The sequence below is a fragment of the Diachasma alloeum genome, unplaced genomic scaffold (genome assembly GCF_001412515.2).
Source record: "Diachasma alloeum isolate Michigan unplaced genomic scaffold, Dall2.0 Dall_scaffold_00371, whole genome shotgun sequence".
Taxonomy (NCBI): domain Eukaryota; kingdom Metazoa; phylum Arthropoda; class Insecta; order Hymenoptera; family Braconidae; genus Diachasma; species Diachasma alloeum.
In genome coordinates this window covers 1092134-1119252 of record NW_021680510.1, presented here as the reverse complement: position 1 = coordinate 1119252, position 27119 = coordinate 1092134, and the positions used below count along the sequence as shown (strand labels likewise).

Below are 27119 nucleotides of genomic sequence, written 5' to 3'. Positions count from 1 at the left end.
TATAGAAACATTTCGTATGGAGCTGCGACATTTCTCTACGTTTTTCTCTGGAGCGTTTAAACATCTTTCGTATGAAAACAAAAATTTATGTATTGAAATAATTCGAATAGAAATATCTGAATATCATATACGTAAATCCNCTGGCCGCTCAACCGAAGATTCCCGATGGTGCTCGAGCTGAATGTTCTGGAATTTTAGTTGCGTTTCTAACAAGGTTATAAAAAAAATGTTGCTATCTCCTTCAGATTTCGAGATATTAATTGAAAACTGGTCGCTTCGCTACTGAATTGTACTTGAGAATTAGCTTTTTTTTTTTTAACCATGTTTTTATTTAATTTTAACAATTGGTATTTACAGTTATTTACAATATTTATATTTTAAAAAAACAGGTACATAAAGAAACTTAACGATAAGTAACTGAGTTATTATAAACAAATGGTCACTTTGTGACTCTCTAGTTTAATAAATTTTCTGGTATTTTACTTGAGAATTAGCCAACTGTAATGGTTGGGTAAGTTAGGTGTTGCTCCGGCGGACATCCGAGTGCAGCTGCGTTTAGCGCGGTTAGTACTTGGATGGGTGACCGCTTAAAAACACCCTCCCCCAAAAATTTCGGAAGGTAGGCACGGGGTAGTGCCCTAATGTGCCTCTCTAGTCAGTGTGACAGAAGGGCTCATTAGGGCTCTGCACAATCGGCCGGCTGTACGACTGGGGTTTTCCATGGTCTCTCGTGCAGTCCTAGCCCGAATGCGGTACAGTTAACAGTAAGACGGGCCCATGGTAACGATAAAGATAAAGATCAGAAGAGAGAAGTGGGAGAGGCAAGGCAGACGAATGGGCAGCCTATAAAATCGTAATGGTAGTAGGAAAGAAATATGAATAAAAATAATACACTTGAGAATTAAAAATTATTCTCAAATTTAAATAAAAAAGTAGTGAACTTTAATTAATCTAAAGTAAACTTTTTTTAAAATTACTTTGTACCCATGTTTGCCGATCCCTGATAAAAAATATCTAAGGGAGTAGAGAGATCAGTCACAGCAATATCGAACTTGGGAAACCGATAATATGAATTAGATATACTGTTAAAAAATTTTGGTTGAAATTTGCAAACTTTTGCAACACTTTTCGGAAACTTTTATTGCATTTCAACTCCATCGAACTTTCAAGGAATTTCCTCATTGAAAATTTAGAATTTCGCGAAAAAATTAATGAGAACTGTGAATTTCAGTTCAATTATTCCTTAAAAATTAGTAGAAATCCGTAAAATTTCTGTAAATATTTAAAAAAAGGTTCCTCACAATTCCTCCAGAGATGAATCATCCTTGCCATAATTCACGGACCCGAATAAATTTTCATCAACGCAAAATGTTTCACCACCCCTCTATTGAACTGAAGCCCGTTCGATTTAATATCAATTTAAATTCTTAGAATCTCGCGTTGCTCAGTGCTCCACAAAGACCCTAATAACATCGCGTGGGACGAGAGTAAGCGTATAATGCCGGAACTCCATCACTCGAACCGCGGGTTCCTCATAGCGAATCACGTTTTCATGACGTGTGGGTCGTAAAACTGTGGCTCCTGCCATCGCGTAGGTGGCCACCATGAACCGTTCAATTCGAGAGTTCAACGCGAATATTAATTAGTTTTTCTCCCAAGCCTGTGATATCACGATTAGATAGTTAAACGTCAAAGTCATTCTGTTCAATTTAAGCATGTTTATCCAAAATTGCAAGCTCTCAGAAATTTTTTTAGCATTTTCTTCTTCATGCTGATAAAAATTTTAATCCACCAACCGGAATTGATTATTCAAAAATAAAATAGACAATATGCACCAACTGTAGGCGTTAGCATGAGATTACACGGGGCTTGAAGTTTTAAATATCCGCATTACTTGCTTGTGCACACCAGTAGACTTTAATATATTCTGCCACACTGTTCTCTATTGCTTCCGAATGGAAGCTTTGTAATCATTAAGATTTAAGAATAATCGGGCGAGGAGGAAATGTAGAAGGTGAGTCGGAGGGGTTTCTATTATTTTCCTGCAGAAAACCAATCGCTGAACAAAAACATTTTTCCCATTCTGATTAAAAATTCAGGCAATATTAGGGAGTATCTCCGGTTTAAAAATATTTTTGAAACTAATCAAATTTATTTGTATCTGTTCCACGCATTGAATGGTTTTCAGATTGTTTTTTTTTTAATAAATGAAAAAATATTAATCCATGCGTAAAAGTGGCAACATCCTCGGTAGTTTTTTTTTCACCAGGAGCTGGTACCACTGGCTCGAGGGAGCTCCAATCACAACGCTTCATCGCTCTCTCTCAAGAGACGTTTAAATTGACCGCGCTACCCCCATCCGATACTTGGGACGTTGCTGCTCGTTTGGGCTGCGTGCGCAGAAATTTCATTTTTCAGTACTTTTTTCGCTATTATTAATAAACAATGCTCCTAGGCGACAATCTTTTCCACTCAAAAAATCATTGATCACATTTTCTAAATGTGTCTAAAGTTTCATGACTTTAGCTGCATTTTTTCCTTGGGTTTTGTAGTTTTTTTTGTGATTTCCATGAAATCACGGGTTAAATGACCACTTTTTCAAAAATTCATAATAAATTAACCATGCTCCCCAGCAGTTGGGAACTTTGCACACGCCTTTTCCATCATTTGAAGAATACGTAAAAAAAAAGAAAAAAAAGGCTGCTTTTTTTCCAACCCTCCCAGCTCGCCCAATTATCCTTAAGTTTTTTATTTTTTGTGTTATATCCACCCAATATGATCTAAAAAGTCTGGAAATACCATTGTTCAACTTCCTCCGCACGTGCGTGTGTATGTGTGTACGCATGTAACAAAGTTTTTCTTCAATTGATCGCTAATGAATGGTTGGAATTGATTTTTTTTTTCAAATGTAGATATTGTTGAGTCCTATCGATCGTCATTAATTACCTGTGCGCGCGCTTATCTATTCGTTGTGAACATGACGAAAGCGAATTAAAGACTTAAAGAGAATTAAGAGAATGAAGAGTGAAACATCAATGAATAATTTTTAATCTTAGATTAATTCTTATTTTTACTTTTTAAAATAATCGGATTCAAATCTGTAATTCTTGAAAAATGAGGGGCGCGTTGTGAATTTATTTCCTAAAAAATTGAAAAAATTTCTTTTCATTTTTCATCATTTGGAAATTTAGATTATCAATTATTTTAGTATTTTTAATTTCGATTAGTATATTTAAACCTCGATGAATTCTATTAATGTTGAAGAAGAAATTCTATTAATATTGAAGGATCGGAAGATTGATGGCCATCCCTGTTATATTTTTTCCTGCCAGTAGATCGAATTCTTCTGGGGGATATTTATGATGATTACGACAAAAATTTAATTTTTTTGAAAGATATTAAATTTTCGTCTATCAAGTTGGTTGGTTGCTTAATTTCCCTCAAGTAATTCAGTTCCACTTCATCAAATATTCTCACGTGGAACATATTGGGAACTCAGATGGGGGCGGGGCCTAGGTTGCGGATCCTACTTGCACGGATTCGCATTTTCGCCACTCGACCATAGCTCCTTGGGAGAGATAGGGCTCGCAACCTACTTACACGGGTTCCTATCCCGTCCGATAGATAGGGTATTCGAGTTCCTGATTTCCCAATACTTGTTCGGCAGAGCTTATTCTTTCTCTGAATGTAAATAATTCAAAAATTGTCTTATTGTCATAGGTCTTGCACCATTGAATTACTGATTTTCCGTTCTATATCTCCTCACAATTTGTGAACAAGGTGCTGACGTCACTCTGTATAAAAAATGTTGGTTTCATGTTTTCCCTCATCAGTCTGAAAAAAACCCAGAATTTCCCTCGAACATGAAGAACATAGATTTTCACAAATTGCAGAACCATCTCTAATTATTAATTTAATCCAGTTAGTTGTATTCTATTCGAGGTGGGGGAGAGTTGTTTACCTTTCTTGTTCAGCGAGTCTCGCTCGGTGTTCCGCTTCATGGCTGAGTCTTTCCAAGGCCGCAGCCCTTTCCTCTGCTTCCTCCAGGGCTGCCACAGCTCTTGCTCTTTCCTCACGCAGCTCCAACGATCGCCTTTCCAATTCTGTTCTTTGTGCTGACACAAACTGCACCTGAAAATTATTTTTAACGTAAATGTTTATTGAGATAATAGAAAGAAAGATAAGAGACGAAACGAAGGTGAAAATATTTCTTCTATCAATTGCGTCAATGTTTTTTGAGCTGGATTTTCTCCTGCATTGTGAAATGGTCATTATATTATCATTGAGAGGGCATTATTCAAAGGGCATTATTTGAGAACATGATTTTCGGAGAATGTTGGAATTGGATTGTCTTTGTAGTTGCAGGAGTTTTAAGAAATAAAAATTTCGATGCATATAGACACCAAGAAGATGTAGACACATTTAGATTTGTATTTTCGTTCTTTTTTTTTCCTTTTCACATGAAACCCATTCGGCTGTTTTCGTTCGGTTGAGTAAGATTCCAAACTGTTAGGTGTCACCCGGCTACCGGGATTTGAACTCTGAATCTTCCGCATGTGAGTCGAGAGTTGAACCCACTACGCCAGACCGCCAGAGCAGTCATTGACATATGTTGATAGAATTTATATTGTTAAAATTTGGTACTCGTTGCCTAGTTGAGCTCTTTATCACTTGAGAGTCATAAAAAAAAATGATAAAAATTCACGATTCAATGGTTTTATATTATTGCCCTAATTTTACAGTAAACAAGTGGATAATTGCATTTTTAATAAATGAGTATAGTTATTGTTGCTAACAAATTAGCAAATTGCTTCTGAATGCCTTCTCCTTTTTAAAATTGTTATTTCACTGTTCTCTTTTTTTGTTATGCGTTTTATTTATGCGTTTTATTTCGTTTTGCCAAATGATTCTACATTCAGATCCTCTTAACACTTGAATTCTTTTTCGTGAAGTGGAGTAATCCACTCATTATTGTGTCAGTTATTTGATACGTACGAATCTAACATATTCTATTCTGCGACTTGATTGAGGGAAGTTAAGGTACTTCCTCAGTGAGTTATACTTGGTGAAAATTTCGCAATGAACTGAAGACCTAAAATTTGGATCATATCGTCACATTAAAATCAAAGGGGCGTAAGTGCCAAAAAACCCATTTTAAAAGTGAAAGGGGCGTATGTTCCGAATTCCTGTTTTTTCGGTTTTTCATGGAATTTCTGACCAAAAATCGGAAAAAAAAAATTCTAGGAAAAAGGCGTAATTGCTATATTTCAACGGGAAAGGGGCGTATCTCCACAGTTACGCCTGTTTCATTTCATTCAAAAAATGACACTTACGCCCTTTTTACATTATGTGTTGTGCACTTCGGATGACACATTTCATGTTGAAATAAAACGAAAAGGGCGTAAGTCCCACATACGCCTCTCTCTCATTATATCTTAGGTCTACTCGCGATAATGAGTTTTATATTGTTATATCAACATAAAACGCTTTAACTATTTTCTTCTTCCTTTATGGTCTCATTTTCTTCCGAAGTGTTCAAAGCAGTCACGACTCGAAATTTCATACAGATAATTTCCTGAAATTCGCAGTCATAATTTAAAAAAATGAAATAAATTAATGAATGAAATCGAATAAATTTAGAAGAAAATTTTAGAAAATTTTAGTTTAGTTACTGATATTTCTCATGAAATTGTTTCATTCAAGCAAAAAATCAAAGGGAAATAATTTGAACATTCATGATGAGAGGGAGGGAGGGGAGGTTAATGTAGAATCAAATATTATTTATTATTAGGGCTGTAGTGCATGTGATTCCGTTTATACTTGATGAATCAATAGGAACGAACAGTAACAAATGAAGGGACATATATATTGGAGTTACGCCCCTCTGTGATTATTGCTTCAAAAACAAAGGGACGTATGTGCCTGAGTTACGCCCCTTTGGAATTATTCATTCTCAATATGAGCTAGAAAAGAAACAAAAAGTATAAAAAGAAAGAGGCGTATGTGCTGGAGATACGCCCCTTCAGTACTTGCTAGTCGGACTTACGTCCATTTGCTACTTCAGAAATTTGTCCACAAAAAACCTTTCATAAGTTGAGAAAACTCCATTTCGAAGGAAAAAAAAACATACGCCCCTTTGGTATTAAGAGAAAAAAAATCTCAGAGAAATGGCACTTACGCCCCTTTGATTTTAATGCGACGATATGTTGTTGAGGGCGTGTAAAAAGGACTCTCAAAATTTCAAGTATTTTTTCCACACGAATTTTTGACATATCCGTCGTCAAACATTCAATTTTTGTCTTTTTTAAGTTTTTGTCGACGCGAATTTTTGAGATATCCATCGACAAACATTCAATTTTTGTCTTTTTTAAGTTTTTGTCGACGCAAATTTTTTAGATATCCATCATGAAACATTCAATTTTTGTCTTTGTAAGTTTTTGTCGATGCAATCTCAAAAATTCGCGTGGAAAAAATACTTGAAATTTTGGGAATTGGTTTCACATGTGTTCAACAACATCTGATCCAAATTTTAGATCTTCAGTTCATTGCGAAATTTTCACAAAGTATAACTCACTGAGGAAGTGCCTTAAGCAACTCAGAAGGCAAAATTAGAAGATCGTCAAAATCAACGATTTCAAAGCTTCCATTCAGAAGCAAAAGTACACTGCAATCAAAGAATCAGTGTAGAAACCTTTACGGAGCAAACAAGTTTTTGTTTTTTGAGAAGTACTTCTTTACTTGTATCAAGAAATTCGTGGTTTGAAAATTATCAAGCGCACAATATCTCACACTAAGAAAAAAAAATCTAACGCTAAGGAATTTTATACTTGTCCTGAAGATAAAGACAATTTCTTCATATGAAGAAAACAAGTTCTCAAATCAATTAAAGTGGTTTTTGCATTAAAATATTTTAGAATTGAGGCTAACAAACTGCTAAACGAATTAAATCAATTTTACTTGGTTTGAGAAATCGCTTTCTTGTCATCAAGGAAGTCCTTGAAGGAGGGATTGTCCTCGTCTTTAGGATAAGTACAAAATTACTTGACGCAAGTTTTTATTTTCTTAGTGCAAGATATTTTACTCTTGAGAATTTTCCAGTCAGAAGTTTCTTCTTCACGTTGTGTTATTAAACCGCTTCAATTATTACAACATGATATGGTTGCTGGGATATAGAGATAGGTCATGTTTATTTTCATTTTGATGTATTATGAATTATTTTGGATTGATAAATACAGTAAAAAAAGGGGGGAGATACTTGTGCTCCACATAGTAATGGAGATCTCAAACTTCCTGTTGTTAGGGGAGGTTATCAATGTTGATATTCGTGCCTTCATACGTTAACATCTTGAATATGAAGGTGGAGTGGATGAGTTAAATGAAATAAAGATTGCCCAGATGAGGAGTGCATTTAGCACTCGAAACATTGGCATATGAATTTGGATTAAAAGTTTGGTTTTGAATGCAATTTATGACCGCATTATGGCCCCAGGAAGGTGTTTTCTATTGTCAGAAGTTTTTCTTGATATAAGTAAAGTCGTATTTCTCAAAAACCTCTGTTGTTGTCAGTGTAGCAATTCGAAATTGGTGTAAGTCATCATACATTTCCGACATGAATTGAAGTACAAAAAATTTCTTGTTAAAAATCTACTTATTTACCTCATCCCTGAGAATCTCCAAACTGCTGACATGATCCTGAAGTGATGTGCTCCTCACAGCACACTTTTCCCTGAGTACCTTGACCTCAGCCAACAGCTGCTCCTCCTGCTTGGCTGCTTCTCTCAGCTGATCAGCGAGCCTCGTGTTTTGAGCAGTGAGTTCGGCGACCAATGTTGCCTGTTCCCTCTCAGCCCTCCTGGCTCGTTCACTCTGCTCCTCTAATTGACTCCGGAGGGTCTCCACATCAGCCTGAAGCTCCAGGACGTGTGCTTCATTCTCTCCTTTCGCCTCTTCCAGTCTTCTACGGAGCAGATGACGTTCCTGCTCCAGACACTGAAAAAAAGGATTGAATTTTTTCATTAATTCCGATCTAAGCGGCTGTTTCTTTTAAAGGTCAATATTCAGTGACGTAATGTAAGGTAATGCCTATAATTGTGAACTGAGATCATGGACAATTTCGATGATTCAGGATTAAATCATTCATGAATCATCGAAATAAAGGACTGTTCGATGAATTATGCACAATGAAGATTGCATAAATCTAATATGTAGAAGAGACATTTAAGTCGGAAATGTGGTAAGCTACAAAAAGATATCTGGAAATGGAAATAAAGTTTAAAAATTCAATTGATTTGGAAATTTCAAGTGATTGAAATACGTTGGAAATTTTTATCAAGTAGCAGTTTTGCTGAAATTGCCCCATATTTCGTCATTGGAAATTGACAATTTCATGGAAAGATGAATAGAAATAATAAATGTCAGCCCAATTATGCTATAAAAATTAATAGAAATCAGGAAAATTTAAAGAAAAGTATTTTTGATGTTCCAATTAGTTGAATAATCGACGGAATTTGATGCTAAATATGCATGTTTTGATTGCAAATTCAAGTAAATTGAGAAATTTACGTCCTCCTGCTCATAAAAAATTTGAAATTCCATTGAATTTTCCGTGGAGTTTGAAATGTTATTACTTTTCCCCCTCCGAATCGTATCAATATCACTCTTCTGAAAATTACTACTAAAATAACCATGAAATTTTAGTTTTTTATACTTAAATAATCGGCATTGTGGTCACGTCAGACTTTCAGGGAGAAATTAAAAACAAAGTCATAAATCAGGCAACGTTTTGATCCATCTGCGGATTCTCTTAAGAGAATTCAGGGCTAGTTTATTTCGAGCCAGTTAGTGGCGTAGAGGGACAGCAGTCCCCAAGTTAGATAAGTAAACAGAAGTTATATTAAATAAATTACACTGATTGAGTCAAAAATACAAAATGAAACAACTGGAAAAAATAAAAAATGTTGAACATTGTCAAGATAACAAATGCTCTTTGAGGTCTGTTGGACCCATTTCATCCAAAAGTCAGGAGCGACTAGGTGAATGGGCATGTTGACACTTGGATGTTTATGACGGGAGAAAAATTTTCAATTTTTACTTCCGGATGTATTCGTCAAATCCGAAATTTCCTAATTTTTGTGTCAGGATAAGTAATTTTGGCCTCAGAAGTTGGAATGGGCTATTTTCAGACCACGTCCGAATGTATGTATGTGTGTGTATGTGACCGATTGGTTTTCGACGATAACTGGAAAGGTAATTGTTTAAATGATCCAATTGCGATTTCAAATATTTTTCCTAATACCATCTTAACTGAGTTCGATCATGAGATTGATTGCATCAACTGTTGAAGAAGCCTATTTTGAGACCAATATTCAGGGAAAGGTAAAAAATTTTAACGTTGGGGCAATGTTGACTGCCAACTCTGAGAGATCGATCGATGGCTACTCGATGTTGGCTCAATAGGAGGTCCACTTATTCGCTTGGTTGATTGCCGGTCAATCGTTGGTTGATTACTATAGTGGAGGGTTATTCGATCGATGATCAATTGCTGGTCGATGATTAGTCGATCGACGGTCGATGGTCAATTGCCCCCGAATCAATTGTTGGTCGATTGCTAGTTGGTCGTTGACTGATCGATGGTCGAACCGTGATCGACTCGCACTCGACTGCATGAACAAATCGAACTTCCTATCGAGTGATCCGTCAGGAAATGTTAAAGTAATGTTGACAGTCAATGTTGAGGTAATAATGGCTGCTAACTTTGGGACAATGTTGGTTGCCAACCCTGACAAATCGATTGACGGCTACTCGACATTAGCTCAACAGGAAGTCGACTTGTTCACTCGGTCGATCGTTGGTTGATCAGTAGTAGAGGGTGAGTCGATCGATGGTCGATCATTGGTCGATTGCTGGTCGATGATTGTTCGATCGACGGTCGATGGTCAATTGTTGGTCGCTTGCTAGTCGATCGTTGATTGATCGATGGTCGACCAATCGAACCATGATCGACTATCATTCGACTGCGTGAACAACTCGAACCCCCTATCGAGTGATCCGTCAGAGAATGTTACGGTAATGTTGACTGTCAATGTTGAGGCAATGATGGCGGCTAACGTTGGGGCAATGTTAAATCAATCGAAAGAGTTACGGGTAATTCAAAGATTAGACGAAAGAGAATATCTGATATTCATTGCAGCCTCGAGCAAAATTTATCGAAGAAAATTCAATTCATCATGATTTGTTCAAGTGATGAACTAAATGAGAATAAATTAGGTGATTAAAAGTGATATTATGAGAATTCAATGATTCATTGAATTCAATTTAAAATACATCGTCATAGAAATTCCATTCGGAAGCAAATTGCTAATTTATTATCAAAAATCTATTGATTATATTGTCTCAAATTCAATTTCTCACTTGCTTTCCTAACAACGTACCGATAATTTATTGGGAAATAATATTGGCAGCGGGTCGTTGTGACCCAATGTGCACGCCCGGGGATAATTTGTTGCCTGCAATGACATTAGCACAATATCTAAGAGAAAACGAGTCAACAAAATTTGATGTAACAATCTCCGAAAGGAAGTCATTTAGAGGATCTGAAGACCATTCATGTGGAAAAGGTAATTCTTCACTGAACCCACTATTTCACCAAATATTTCCAATTCATCTATTTCGCCAATCCAATTTCTCCTTCCAAATGAGAAAAAAATAAACTAATATTTCCCAATAAAATTGTGATTGACGGAAAAATCTGACGAAAGAGATTCGCAATTCCCCGTCCGTTTCATCAGTCTTGAATGCACGTGATCAGCTTTCCAAAGACATTTCCAATAACAATTCGCATTGAAATCATAAGGATTCTGACCAGGCTGTGCTGACGTATGCAATGAGGCTTCTGAATCATCCGCCCACGGCATAAAAACAAGAATCCAGTTTTATTTCTGTTTGTATATCTCTAGATCTCTTCTTCCTCGAGCTGAGCGAAAGGCGTTGAAAATAACTACTGTAAAGAATACAGCAGCTTCCTCAAGGTCTTCAGGAAAGGCAAAAGTCTTTGTTCAACACTCGATTTCTTGTCTGTTATCTTCGTGATTTTCATGGCGGATGTTCGAGATTTATGGCACATTTAGCCATAAAACTCGTCAATTTTCCTTCCCCATTACCCTAGACTCAGGTGTTACGTTATTGTGCGGAGTAAAAGTTGAACTCTCGCTCTTAATACGTGTGTATTGGGGAATGGTGGATACTCCCAACAACGAAAAAGGAATCGCTGGCAATTCTCTACCTTTCCTGGGTGAATAGTACGATTTTACAAGACAAGATACAAGAATGAGTGCTATTTTTTTCTCTTTCATTTTCAATTCTCTCCTTTTCAACGGTCTTGCTGCAAAGGGGAATCGTACACGTGTGTACGTAATATTGTCCATGGTTGAACCCTTTGTTTTCACCTCCGGGTTGTTAATCGTTGCGCAACAGAACTGCGAAGCCAACAACCAATTAAATAAATGTATTGCGTGATATGTTAGGATCTCTTCATTTTTTAATTTCAGGTTCGGGTTTCATGGTGATGAGAGGTTTAACTGTGGTGGAGTTGTTCAGTGGATGATTTATATCTGGTGTTTGATATTTTTAAGCATGGATGGAAAAATGTTTTCGTTGTTGGGGATAGGTTCCCAATTTTTAGGAATTTATCCTTAGTTCCTTAGGAATTTTAGGACACTCAAATTTCTAGAAATTGAGAACTACTTCTCTTGATTTTAGGATTTCACAGACATTATATTTTTTCAAGGATATCCAAGTATCTTCTACAGTTTGGTACAGACCACACTACAGATTCAACACTTTAAAAACATTTTGGTCTGAATTTTCCGTGCCAAATTCCGGAAACTTTTATCGTGTTCAAGTTCCACTGAAATTTCAGGCAATCTTGTCATTGAAAAATCAAATATTCCATTGATTTTCTGTTCAAATGATTTAAAAATCTATGAACTACTTGAATTTTTCAGTTCAATTATTCTATGAAAATTCATTAAAATCAGCAAAATTCAGGGATAAATTGAATATTCATGTGATTTTGGTTCTGTATATTTACGTTCTACTGAAAATCAATCAAGTTGTGAAATTTCCATCTCACTCCCACTTAAAATTCATGAATTTCTTTTAATTCTACCTAAAACTCGAAATTTCATAACCGTTTCTCCCCTAGATCTGACTCGATGTCACTCTTATGAGAAATACTATCATATTTTCCAGGAAATTTCAAAAAATTTCTAATAGTGAACCTTTTTCAATCATCAAATTTGTCAATGAATTTGCGTGAGAAAAATTTGAAAAAAGTTATGAATATTCAACGTCATTCAAATTATATTTTGCAGGATTATTATTTTTTCTAACATTCATTGTTTATAACTAAATAATTAAAATTAAAATTATTGAAATTATTGAATTGAATTATTGAAATTTTCTAATGGTCCTATATCGAGATTCAAATTCAAACCTGCAAATTTTAACGGACAGGCTTTTTGGCGCTGAACTTTTTGCCGCCACAGACGCAAATCATGTTAAAAGACATCCAAATTTAATATTTTCTCGGGGCGCCAAAAAGTCACGTACTGTGACAGCAGTGATGAAGAATAAAGACGAGTTCTGTTTAGTTTTGCATTTTACATATTTTTTTCATGTCCATAATATTAAATACTCTTTTTTTAATCCATATTTCATTGTTACTACCGTTACGGTTTTATAAGCACCTCACTCCGTCAATCTTGATATGCTTCTCTTACTCTTCTCTTTTTTTCTTGAGATTTTACATTACAAAAAAAAATGAAAAACATAAGACCGAGATGAGATAAATTGACTCGGAGTCATCACGAGAGGAGTCAATACTGCATATTACGAGACTGAGATGAGACCGAAGATTTCTATGTGCACTGAGACCGACACCATCTCTCCAAAGTATTTGTCTCGTAAAGTATCTCGCGGCATCACTAAATTCATTGGATAAAGGTTAAAATTCAATACACGTTGTGTTATAAATATCTTGGAAAATGATGGGTTTGAAGAGAAATATAAAGCTATTTATTCCGTAGGGCAAAAAATTTTCTACGATAAAGATCTTCAGTTAAATTTCTGTGCAGATCTTCATTGCGAAGAGAATGACGAAATTCTTGAAGATCCATTTTATACAGAATCTGAAATCTAAAATGCCAAACTGAATGGCTTTACCGAAAAATGTCAGCGAAGCTTTTCCATAGAATATGGAAATCCCCTTTCCATTTTCTTATGAAAATCGTTTTTCTATGAATTCTCATAAATCTTTTTCTCTGGCAAACATTCTCAAACCTATCGATTAATGCACGGAGAGAAAAGTTGAATGAAAAGTACGAGAAAATCATGGCAAATTCTATGATACAAAAGGTAATCGTGGAGTGACATTGTAGTTCAATAAGAAATACCTCTTGAGGAGGACCTATTTACTAAAGATGAAAGAAATGTGAAGTTGTTTTATATCGAAATATCTCGAAACTGCTTGACCGCTAATCCTCAATTCGATTGGTCAATGAGTCACGTGAAGTAGTCGCTGAAAAAAAATCCCGGTATTTTCAAATTCTTCAAATGCCAACAATTTTTTCTGCGTCATCCTTTTCATTTTTTCATGTGTGAAGTTGATCTTTATATCAAAACATATCTAAATTGGCTAATTGTTGATCATGAGAAAAAAACATAGTATTTCTAAATTTTTTTAACTCACAAATTATTCTTCACTTCCCAAATTTTAATTTTTTCATATTTATCACACGCCAAAATGATCAATTCTTGCTTCTCACATTTTCATACATAAATTCTAAACTCTACAAAATTCACGAAAATTCTTCGGTTTCCCAAATAATTCGAGAAAAATCTGTGATCTACGGTTATCTGAAAAACTGTGAAATTTTCCGAAGAATTCAAGAAATTTTTTCAGTTCTCTAGGAAATCAATTCATAACCCTCCCCTGATTTTTCAACAATTACAGATTTTCATCAGATTATTGTAAAAAGTAAAAAAAAAAAAGAATTAATCGAAGATTAAAAATTATTCATTGATGCTTCACTCTTCATTTTCATGCTCTTAATTCTCTTTAAGTCATTATCAATATTTATAAAACATCTACGAGTATATGAAGTTTAATAAATTCGATTTCTTCATTTTCACAACAAAAAGATGAGCGCGCGCGAAAGCGCTCGCAAAGATCTTACTATTCTTTCTCAAAAATTACTGTTGCCTGTACAGGGGGCCAGACGAAAGTGAAATTTTACTATACTGCGTTTAGTAAAATATATCAGTGGTGAAGTGGTAAAACGGTTTTACGTCGATTTTGACTATTGGCCAGTTTTTAGTGAATATCGCGGAATCGAAAGGAGGTAGCTAAATTTTTGGCAAAACCTTTTTTGTAGTACTCAATTTGTTCTGGAAAAAAGGTTATTACGAAAATTTCATTATCTCCTTTAGATTCGGAGATATTCTTCAAAAACTCAACTAAGAGATAAGTCGACTTAAACCGTTGCACCACTTCGCTACTAATATCATTCACCGTCACAGAAAAATTCCTCCACATATGTCATATGTGTTGCATATGCATTCATAATGATTACAAAATAGTGAGTAATCATTCACATTCATGAGATGGTTTTTGATAGGGGAGGGTAGGGCAAAACGGACCACTGACAGAAAATTGATAATTTTTGTTTTCAAATCAAACTCATTCAAATTCATTTGTGGTTTGACGTGATTAGGAAATCTGATCAAATTGCGGTTCAACGATACTTCTTGTCTATAAAACCCCTGTGACGGTTACGATTCAAGAAACTCGCTTTTAATTCAACAGGTTCAGTGTTCCTGATTTGAAGGAAAGGAAAAAAAATCACCAATTTTCTCTCAGTGGTCCGTTTTGCCCAAGAGGTCCGTTTTGTCCTGCGATCCGTTTTGCCATCCCCTTCCCTAGCATGAATGGTAAAATTTACAGTTTCGGCACAAATTATCCTCACGTTCAATAAATTTTCATCACGCTGTGCGAAAAACTAATTTTTTAGACATGCTTCGCGTGCCTAAAACGTCCCTTTTCCACACATTGTGATAAAAAATATCGTTCGATACTCGTGGGAAAAGTGTTTTTTGGCTCGTGGGATTATATCACTCCCCTTCGGCTCGTGCTATAAACCTTCCACGAGCCAAAAAACTCTTTTCCGCACTCGTAACGAAATATACTATTTCTCAAGTCAGCGGAGAAAAATTCACCATTTTCTCGCATTTTTTGCCCTGATATAGATGAAAAACCCCTAGAAAGAGATTCCGCTGCACGATTACATGACTTGTTTGGTCATTTTTCCAATGACCAATTTTCTTCTTCATGTGCATACTACCCGTACGGCAAACAAATGTATTAGACATATATATCAATTACATGTGCATATTTGTGCGGCAAAAAATGCAATATGTGAGATGTATGCGTCACATATATGTGCATGTATATATTCAACATATATTTTATATACAGCATTTTTTGCCAAAAGTATATTTAAAATATATCGAACATATATCCCATTATTAATTGTTCACATATATATTTTTTCCGTGAGGGTAATTTTTCTAAAATTATGCGAACATGATTCAAAATTGACGAATTCCCAAAAAATTAATGACCAAGGATTGTAACTGTTATTTCAAGTCCTGACGGGGCTAGGGCACTGTGTTGTTTTGGGAGGTAAAGTAGTGCTGATCAAGGTCACTAAGTGGAGTGGTGACCACGAGCAAACACCCAGGAGAGAACGATGTTCCAGGCTCGTAAAGAAAAAAAAAGAGCACTCTAAGTAAAAAATCCCACGGAAAGTAAAAACGATAGAAACTGGAAAGAAAGAATTCGTGAAAACCGAAAGATATACGGTAGTGCGAAAATATAGCGGTTATTTCATGCAGATCAACTATGAGAATACTTCATTGTTAGAAATATAATCCATTATTGGATTTATATACACCAATTTTTTTTATTCTTCATGGGTGTGAAAACCGTCAAGCTGTTGTGATGAAAAACTGTTCTCGTTATGTAATCAATACCACCAAGGACTTTAGGGTGGGGAATTGGAGTGAAGTGTATTAAATGGAAAAATGTAGCCAATCCTTTGTTAGTAAAACATCTTTTGCCCATTCCATACGGTAACATTGGCGTACATACTCATCCGCTTTCTCTTCTTTTCTCCCCCCGTTTCTCAATATTTACTCCCAAGTATTTATTGCATTGCCTCCAGCTTGGGCCAACATCATTAATACAAATTGTCTGGTTACAAGCCATTATTTCCGGAAATTACGTCAATTAAATCAATCACACGAAATTACCTGGTTTCACATTTTATTCATTTCCGCAAATGAGTGTTTTTATTTAATTGTGTTCATATGCCAACTCTGTGATTTATTATAGTATTACATACGTGGCTTTTGTGGTTTGAACGTTTCGTATATTGTCTGGAGTAATTAATTATCATGATGATAAAATTCTTTGGTGAAGTGGTGGAGAACAGCAAATATTTTGCCTAGATTGGGGGATACGTGAGGCAAAAGAGACACTTTTGACTTTTGTTGAGATGTTAAGGGGGGGTCACCGCTTTTTTGAAGTACCACAAGTATTTTACGTGCAATTTCGGAATTTTTTTAACGTGGACAGGTCTATGGGTTCAATATGGAGGGTCATTTTGGGAAACGGTCCTTATGTGCAGCGCCATCTATCAGAATTCTAGAAAACTCTAGACATTTCGAAGAAATTCAAGAAGTTTCTAGAAAATTCGAGAGAATCCAAAGAGTTTCCAGAAAATTTGAGGGAATGCAAGGAGTTTCTAGGCAATTTGAGAAAGAAGGAAAGACCATGAACGTATCCACGTACAGCTGTATCGAAGATACAGCTGCCTGCAATATTTTTGTCAATTTCTTCTTTACGTAAAAAATGTGTATAGGCATGGAACACCATGGAATTTACATTTTTAATAACGTTGATTTTTTATTTAATGGAAGGAATCGAGTATTTTCAAATGCCACACCATTCATTGATTTTGAGGAAGGTTATATCGAACACAAAAAAAAAATTCGTGGAAAAATATTGACAATTGTAGGACTAGTAGAGTTTTTACGAGTCGAAAAAATCGAGAAATGCCAATTTTCGATAAGAAAAGTGAGAAAAAAAAGTCGATAGATATTTTAAACACGATAGCTCAACAAATTATGAAACTACAATAAATCTGGAAAATTATATTGAGAATCGGGAGACTCCATAAGCTGGACCCTCTTTGGAAAATGAAATAGACCAAGATAGGAAGACGGAAGGAGGACAGATTTGGAATCCCCCATTCACGTTATAATTTACTTTCATTATGTAAAATCAATTATTAATTTTTTTTTGAAATGCAATAATGAAAAGTTAATGCATGATGAAAAGTCAATTATCAATTTTTTTTGCATTTAAAAAAAATTTTCATTTTTATTTTATTTTTCGACTCGTAAAAACCCTAATAGTGTTTCAATTTTCAATATTTGTCAACGAAATTTGTTTCTGTGCATTTCAGATGACCTTTCGCAAAATCAATCATATGGACTTTGAAACCACTCAATACCTTCTGTTGAATAACGAAAGAATATGATTGAAAAATGACGTTATCATGATATTTCATGTCTTTTCGTTTTTTAAAGAAGAAAAACTTTGTTTTAAATTGCCGAAATTTTTCATCAAATATTTCTGGTACTTGAAAAAAGGCGTGTCCCCTTCCCCCCCTAATGAGTCATTGATTTTATTTTGTTTACTTCATGAAGATCTAACCGCATGAAGCCAATTACATGATGAAACTCAATGCCACAAACGGTTCAACATTGAATACAACTATTATCTTGAGAGGCAAAAACTCATGGCGGCAAGTGTTTACAATCCTTAGAGTATATCGTGAGGTAGATTAATCACTTTCTTTACAATTCCAGTTGCCACAATCATCTTATTTAATTCATATCAGTGGTTCTCCAAATATAACATTGTTATGTTCATTCAATCATTGTTATCCAAGTCATGATATATCACGAAGCATTCTTTTGTTATATTTCCTCGCTTGATTTCTTATTTTCACGCGATTGTTGATGCAATGCGATAATTTTTTCCCTTCTGGAAAGAAGAATTCTTCAACTTTGTGGTGACGATAGACTGAATTCAAATGATAAACTCATTTTTGAGTTATGAACATTCTAAGAGAGTCAAAAGTGTACGTTTGGTCTCACCCACTCCTATTGCATTTTCTACTACAATTTTGGTCCATAATACCTGTTCATCCCAAAATTTCATCTTCTCTCTATTATAAAAATCCAGCCTTTTCTGGTGATAAAAATTTGGTACTCGAAATTGAGATTCCAAAATTAACACGAGGTCACAAGGCTCATGTGGGTTACAATAAGGGTTATGAGAGTCAGAGTAAGGGTCACAATAAGGGCCATGAGGGTCAGTTAAAGAGTCACCAGAGTCAAATTAAAGGTCACGAGGGGGTCAGAATAAGGATCACGAGAATCAGATTAAGGGTCACAAGGGTCAGAATAAAGGTCCAAATAAGGGTCAGATTAAGGGTTATATGGGTCAGATTAAGAGTCTACATAAGTGTCACAAGGATCAGATGAAGGGTCAGAGTAAGGGTCCAAATAAGGGCCATATAATGGTAAAAAACCAAGGGTCACCAGGGTCAAAATAAGGGTCACGACGGTTATAATCAGGGTCCGATTAAAGATCAAAATGAGGGTCACAAGGGTCATATTAAGGATCACAACGGTCAGATTAAGGGTCCATATAAGGGTCATGGGCGCCAGAAACTAAGGGTCACAAGGGTGAAATAAGGATCTCAATATATCCCTTTATATTGTACAAATCCAAATCGACTTCTGGTGATGAAAATTTGGTGCTCGAAATTAAGACTCCAAAATTAAGGGTCAAAATAAGAGTCATGAGGGGTTTAATGAGGGTCGAAATAAGGATCATGGGGATCATATGGGGTTTGGCGAGCAGAGCGAGTCAGGGGCGTAGTCCTCCAGTTTTCCATTATAATGAGTTTGATATGAAGGAAAATGTTAAGTAATTGAGAAACTCGACACACTGCTTTATTCTCGCTTTAATGTCACTATTCACTTAACTTGTCACGTCACGAATATGACGATTACGCAATTGTTACTATATCAAAAAGGTAATGCAGCAAGAACCCAATACATTGTCGATTCTATTACAATCGTGAATGTAAACACTGACTTTATCAATATATTGTTTATTAATGAATTTTCTTACAAGAAAAAAATATTAGTCATTGTTCTTTAGAAGTCGAATAAATCTTTGTGAGAAAGAAAATGTATTTTAAATCGTTGCGAGTTTAATTTTCGTTCCAGTCTTGAGAATACTTTTACGTAATAAACTGAAATGGTTATTTTTGTAGAGAAAGTTCAAACAATTTTAATTATTTATTTATCAAACAAATGTTTAAACAAATGATAATTCCGTCCAAAATGTAATTTTAATGACGGTGAATATTTATGATTTTTTCAAATTTTTCTCGCGCAATTTAATTGACAAATTGCTCTCGACTTCTTTCTTCCAAAGATATTTATGGAATAATTTGAAAGGTAATTTTTTACCTATTTCCTGCTCTCTACTACTTCACTTCACGATTGGATGAATTCAGGCAACAGATGCTCAGTTAACCAGATAGGGTAAATCGATTGAAGCTCAAAACAAGCCGTTAACAGAACAGAATATTGAAACATGAATAGATCCATTGATCTCTAAATCAACAAACATACCTAGAGAGCCTAACAGAGAACAGATGTCAAACCCTTCTACGAGATAGCATTAATCTAGGTCAAACTATAAAAAGCAAAAGAAATTGGGATTAAGATAATTCAGATACTCTTTGTTCAGATGCAACAGATAGTCTGGAAACGTGAGAATGATTGTGAAGAAATAATACGGGGGAAAAATATGAGGCGACGGGGGAAAGTGAGTCATGAATTTACTGAACCATGAAAGAAGTGAATTGTAAAGACCGGCAGAACACATGCTGCCTCTTCATAACGCATTACATCTTACTTTTTATCTGGGTTATTATATCTAGGACATCGTCATCCCGCGGGGCTTCACTACTGGGTCGGGTCCTTAAATTAGATGAATTTGGAAATTGACCAAACTCTTTGGACGAATCGAATGAAGAACATTGTGATCTCCAGAATGATGAGATACTTTCAGTAACTAAAGAACGTCTAATATAGATTTCTAATGCTGTTAAATGTTAAAATTTTCTTCATCTTTTTTCAATCTATGTGATAGCTCCAATGGAATTTTCAATTTTGTGAATTTGAATTCTATTTCAGGTAGTTCTTTAATCACTTATAGATGGTCAAAATTTTGCAAAGTATTATAGACGCACAATTTGGAATATTGTAGTTCATTCAAAAATAATTCCCCACATTTGCAGTATTTTTTCCAAGCAAATTTTCAAGATATGCACCGTCAAACATTCAATTTATGTGTTTCTTCCATATTTTTTAAATTTCTTTCATTCAATGGGCGTCATCAAAAATTTAAGAAACAAAAATTCAATTTGTGCACTGAGAAATAGTATATTGTGTTTTAAGGGACGGCGTGATATCACTCAAATCACGAGACGAGGATAGGGACATGTGTCAAACGAGCATGGGGACAACTAAACGAGCGTACGGACATGGGACTTTTCACATTCATGGACGATTATTTATTAAAAAATAGTAATTATCATAATTAATATAAATAAATTTCAATTCTGAACGTTTTACCCTCTGATATGTAATTTAAATCATCGCATCCTCACGCTTATTTCGATAGAAATATTGGACTAATGATGTGTTCACCTTAGCTAGACAAGCGTAGGGTCATTTACCTTAGTCCGTTTTGCCCTAGGGGTCTGTTTTGTCTTGCGGTCTGTTTTGCCCTACTCTCCCTAATATAATTATCATAATTGAAACACAACGAGAATTACTTGGCTGAAGAAATACAGTATTGAAAAAATAAATACTTCGCTTAAGTAAAAGGGATATTTGTCAAAAATAATTTTTTTTCTCAGTGCAGTCTTTCACACTCTTGGAGAGATCTTTATTCTTCATAGATTTGGAAATAATCAATTTTGAAAACAAGCGTTCACATTCGCATGGGTCGATACCATGTATCAACCCCGTACGTTAGGGGTTAAACAAAAACTGAATTCAATAATTCAGTAAAATTCAATAACAAACAACAAAATTCTCAATAACAGCTTAATTTTTCAAATTCATTTTGGAAATTGAATGTTGAACAGAAAAGTTTCTCCTCTTGGGGTCAAATAGGGCTGAAATGCAAGTTCTGCTGTTCAACTACAAAAGCAGAAAAGCATTTCACTGGAGAAAAAATAGTCAAAGTACTTCGATATCTTTAACTCTAAAATTCCCACGACGACAAGAACTCAATCTTCTCCCATTATACCTAAACGTTGGATTCAACTATTTCATACCTCCAGACTAGATCGAAAGGTGTGGTGGAATCAATAAAAAGGAGCCCTCGTAACAATGCTGAATGCGGGGCGTGGGTGAAAGAATAACTTTAAAAATACGTAGCCTAAGAAAAAAACCCCAGCATAACATCACAGCACATAATTCCTCATAACAACTCCTTATAAAAAACCACATTCCCTCAATTTCTAATCAGAATAAACAATAGTACCCAAATAAGTTCATAATTTCCCCGCATTTCCCACCATTCCATGAATAAAACATCAATAACAAAAAAAAATGAATTCTTAATTGAACTAACTCATCCACTTCATCATACTTTTATCCCGTTCTCGTTTACTCCAATAACCCAGACTTTGAGGACTTTTATCGCGGCAAAAGGGAATGTGTCCTTGGTTTCCCGTGGTTACTCATCGACCAATTCCCAACACCGTTGTACAGTTCACAGTCAGCAGGCTAAGAGACACGTGAAAGGTAGTAAAACTCGAGCTATAATCTACGTTTGAAATAAACATGAAATTTCAACTGTAATAATCCCCTTGCATTTTGCGCCAAAATCCCTGAGCTATTGACAACAAATTACCATTGATAGGGGAGTGTGTGCCTGTACCGCTCAGCGGGTAATACCGCTCACCTGATTTTCTCCACAACCATCAACTTGAAAATTTCTTTCTGTTCCTGATCATGAAGAATTTGATGATAGGATGTGATTGTCGCAAAAATTTCACTTTATTTACCACTTTAAATATGAAAAAACACGTAACGAAGTTTTGAGGTCTTTACAGTGCGAAATTTGTGGACTTGTAATTAAGGTTTTTGATAGTTTTAAACGCTGAATTCTCATATTAAACTGTGGTTATTCGATTCGTGGTACTTTCACGCGTAATTGGAGACCAATTCGAATTCAAAACTCCACTCATGTCAATAATTATCAACAATTTTGTTGACGCCGAGCGGAGCCGGTAATACCGCTCATAGGATCGGCCACGTAGTTGCTCGACAGCACTCGAGTACAGGTGAGGTTGCGGCGTGAGCGATAAACGCAAAACCCTATGAGCGGCATTGGAATCGTGTCGAGCGGTATTACCCGACGGCGGGTAGTACCGCTCAATAGGCTCTCTCTTTAACTTTCAATCAATTTTGTGGATTCTAAGGAGAATTAGGCGTCTACACTTCGAGATTAACGAGTTCAGAAGTCTCACAAATACGTTTTTTATACTCAAGTTGAAGNGAGCGGTATTACCCGACGGCGGGTAGTACCGCTCAATAGGCTCTCTCTTTAACTTTCAATCAATTTTGTGGATTCTAAGGAGAATTAGGCGTCTACACTTCGAGATTAACGAGTTCAGAAGTCTCACAAATACGTTTTTTATACTCAAGTTGAAGAATAAAATATAAAACTGGCATTTCCCCTTAGGTGGGCGGTACAGGCACACCCTCCCCTACTCCTAGTAAATCTTGCAGGACTATTTTAACGAGCCGAGTCATATCTCTCGCAGTTATTAGAAAAGCAATCCGTCATTCATGAAAGGAATTAGCAGCCGGAAATATCCCGAATAGCAGAGGTGAAGTAAATTTGATAAAGACGTGTGAAAGTATCACTATTGTCACTGCAATCACGTGGAATGCACTTCGGGGCTTTCTGTCGTCACTAAAAATGGATTACTGACATTTCTCTCACGTGTTAACACCATGGAGAATTACAAATTAATAATTTCCTTATGGATTTAATTAGACCGAAAGCTGAATAAAAATGAATTTTCCGTCAATTATTTTTTATGGTATTTGAGGTACTAAATACGTAAGAATGGATGTGATCATGATATTATTCGATGGTTTTTTGTCACGACAAATGAAGTAATTCGAAGCGATTTGCGTAAGAATCCTCATGCATGCAAGAAGCTAACATAAGTAAAAGTATTTTCGTCGGAAATAAAAATTGTTTGTAAAAGTGAAAAGTCTCAGCGATTTATACTCATAAATATCTCTATAATTTGATTAAAAATCGTTGGTGAGTCATAATCTGATCTCACTTCAACAATTTCCAATGATCCGAGGTGCGTAAACATGTAGTTATAATGTAATCCGGTTTTTAATGGTGATAGAAGTGAGTATAGGAAATTAAGGAGATGTTGAGCTGCAGATATACGCGAAGGAAGCAGAAAAACCCAACGGTATTTTAGTGTGAGTCACTGGCCACAGGCTAACCGTCACCGTAACCTCCTTGCTCAAACATTGTGAATCAACTACGTAATTGATTTATCCCTGATTCATAGATTCATCGGGTTATTTTATCATTTATTTCATCTTGCTTTGCGATGATTGAAGCAATTTCTGGAATTTTCAGAACTTGAAAACATTTTTGCTTGCGCATGGAAGCTTTGTCTTTGATGAAATTTAAGTTTTGGATTTTTTGTATTATATCGACCTCGTCTCGCTAATGAATAGATAGAATTGAATCTGTTTTTTTTTCAAGTGTAGGTATTGTTGAGTTCTATCGATCGCCATTAATTAAAATTTAATTCATCCATTAGTTTTTTAATTTTCAAATTGTTTCGAAAATCGGTTATCCGACGATAACTAAAAAAATGTTTTGAATTGATTGAATGCGATGGCTTAAAAAATCGCAGGCGGCTGTATCCTCGATACCGCTGTAATTGTACGTGGGTACGTTCATGGCCTTTCCTTCTTTTTCGAAAGTCCTAGAAACTTCTTGCATTTCCTCGAATTTTCTGGAAACTCCTTGAATTCTCTCGAATTTTCTAGAAACCCCTTGAATTCCCTCCAATTTTCTGGAAACTCCTTGAATTCTCTCGAATTTTTTATAAACTCCTTGAATTTTTTCGAAATTTCAAAAAACTTCTCGAATTACCTCGAAATGTCTAGAATTTTCTATAATTTCGATAGATGGCGCTGCATATAAGGACCGTTTCCCAAAATGACCCCCCATATTGAAACCATAGACGTATCCACGTCAATAATTTGTTTGGATGTCCTCTTCACTGAGTTCGAAGATGAAGGCGATGGCACAATCAGAATTCTGGGGATATCTTAGAATATCATGCTTCAAATGAATTCAATCATAACTTAAAAAATTTGTTTTAATGCCATTAAGTCGAAGTTGAAAAATGGTAACGATAGCTACATTGGTTGATTTAATTTTTATGATGATTGGTAAAAATTTCGAATTTTTCATGAATTTCCCCGAAAATCAGCTTTCTGATGGTTTCTTCAAATATGATGTTTCAAATTATTTCATCCTGTTTTAATTAAATTCAATGTCGCTCTCCTGAAAATTTTCACTGAACTGTCCATGAAATTTCAATTTGTTCCCAACAGTGTATAAATTGTAAGCTATAATATGTGAAGAAATATTCCGGGCACATAATTATATATCTTTTTGACAGCAAACTCTAAAGGTTTTAATTCGCATGACATCAAGGCCAATCATGGCTATCCTTATATATAATTAGAATACATTTTTTTTCCTCTGTTTAAATGGAGGAGGAAATTACCTGAACCCTTTTAATGTGAAACCTAGTTCCGGCTTTTAAAGAGATGTCTCAACATTTTCAAGGATGATAGGAACATAGAATTCTCATGATCTACAATGGTGGAGATTCTGATTATCTCCCGACAATGGTTGTGCTGTTTTTGCAGATTTTTATCGTCTGTTTGATCCGTTACCATCGCGATCTATTTTCCACAATTTGCAAGAAACAAGCGTCCAAAATGAACGGGATTTTGTGACAATTAACGTGACTAAATCATCTCCTTGTTGGGTACTTCTGCCTCGTTAATTCCGAGACAATCATCATCAAGTCCCGTTTTTTAAACCCAACAAATGCATAGGAACAATCTCAACGTGTACTCTTCGCAGAGATATATCAATATAATAGAACATCTCCTTGTAGTAAAGGATGTCCAAGTACTTTGTTCAAGTTGGCAACTTTTTTTCCAGTAAGATTTCAGTTTTGTCGAAAACCTTGCCGTCCCCATAACTTTTCGTATTTTTCATTGTTGAATACATTTCTTTCCGGAATTTCTTGAATGAATATTGTGAGCAATATGTTATTCGATTTTACACTTGACTCCCGTTGGGCTAAGTCTAACCTCTAATGATCTAAGTATCCGTGTTCTTGTAATCAAATAATACCTCAAATTATATTTAAAACAACTGAAGAATAATAACAATATTAAAGCCAATTGAAATGATAGATCCAATTGAAAATTATATAAATCTTGAATTAAACCAAGCTATGACGGGTACGTGACTTTTTGGCGCGATTTCAACATGGCAATGATCGCGCCAAAAAGTCCTTCTCCGATTAATCACAAAATGAAGAATTAATCTTTCATTCCTTCCAAATTAATAATAAATAAACGATTATCTCATATTAGTCGTACATTTTCCTCAATTCCTTTTTCTGTGAGCGGCAGTTGGGAGAGCACCCGATACATAATTGGACGGTCCCGGGTTCAAATCCCGGTCTGGACTATCCATTTTTTTCTGTAAAAATTTTCTGGTTATTCATATTGAGAATAATCCCGGGTCCCCTCCTACCTCATGCAAATCCCATCCAATCATTTCCTATGACGTCACAAAGATATGGAACGCTATATAAATTCCCTTCTTTAATGCAAAAGCTTAATCCGTAAGTGCTCGCAGCTCTCCACCGAACGTAATTGGTCGTACGGTAAGAGAATCCCCGCCCCGTGCATTTTACGATTTTGAGAAAAAACAAGTTGAACGAAAAAAATTTATTCCACGTTCACAGGTAATTTTAAACTTTCAATGAATAGGAGTAAGAGGTATGGAAGCGAAAGAGTTGTCAGATAAACCAAGAACTCGATTTGAAAAAGTGCAAAATTATGAAATTTTGAGGTTAAACGTGTAGATTTTCAGCGCGTCGAGTTTTCAGAAGATTTTAATAATTCATTGGTGCAAGTCTGGACCGAAAAAAAGATGTTGATGTGTTCTCTATATTTGAATGTACGAAAACAAAATGTTATGTATTTTTCATTCACGGAGTTTGTGGGTGAAAAGAGAAAAACAAAAAACAGCGGGGATTTCCTCATTATGCGAGCACTTAAGGGTCAATTATTAGCTTGGGAGTACCGCCTGTTCAATACACAAAAGAGATCTTATTTTCGTCATTTTTTAGTGTTTATAATTGGTTGAATTTTTATATCGCTTTCATCATACAACTCTACATCTTCTTCAATTTGATTAATAGTGCGATAAGTGCAGTCCGTGTTCGCTTTCACTTTCCAGAAATATCCTCCCGTAATGCCCCAGTCATAGGTCAGCCGTCATCTCTCATTACTCCAAGTCCCACTCGCCCTTATCACATCGCTATTATTTTCATTCTCAGCATAACATCAACAGTGATTGAAGGTGGCATCGAGGCAGTGACAGTGACCCACTTATTCCTCTGTCCCTCACTCCTCATTCGTGTCTACCGATGCGATGAGTCACATTATTTACATTTTTTTCCTTATCTATTTTTTTTTTATTGCAAAAGAAAATTTAAGCGAGTGTCAATGAATTATAACGCCGTAGAAAC

General features: G+C 35.4%; 1 protein-coding gene across 1 annotated transcript in view; it reads right to left on the bottom strand.

Annotated features, from left to right (window-relative positions):
• Positions 1–27119, bottom strand: part of LOC107041704 (bicaudal D-related protein homolog) — an 88111-nt gene that overhangs the window by 9153 nt on the left and 51839 nt on the right. The window contains exons 2-3 of the mRNA XM_015262380.1: positions 7657–7989; positions 3962–4131 (exon numbers count right to left, since the gene is read on the bottom strand). Coding sequence (XP_015117866.1) covers positions 3962–4131; positions 7657–7989 — 503 coding nt within the window. The remainder of the gene's footprint in view (positions 1–3961; positions 4132–7656; positions 7990–27119) is intronic.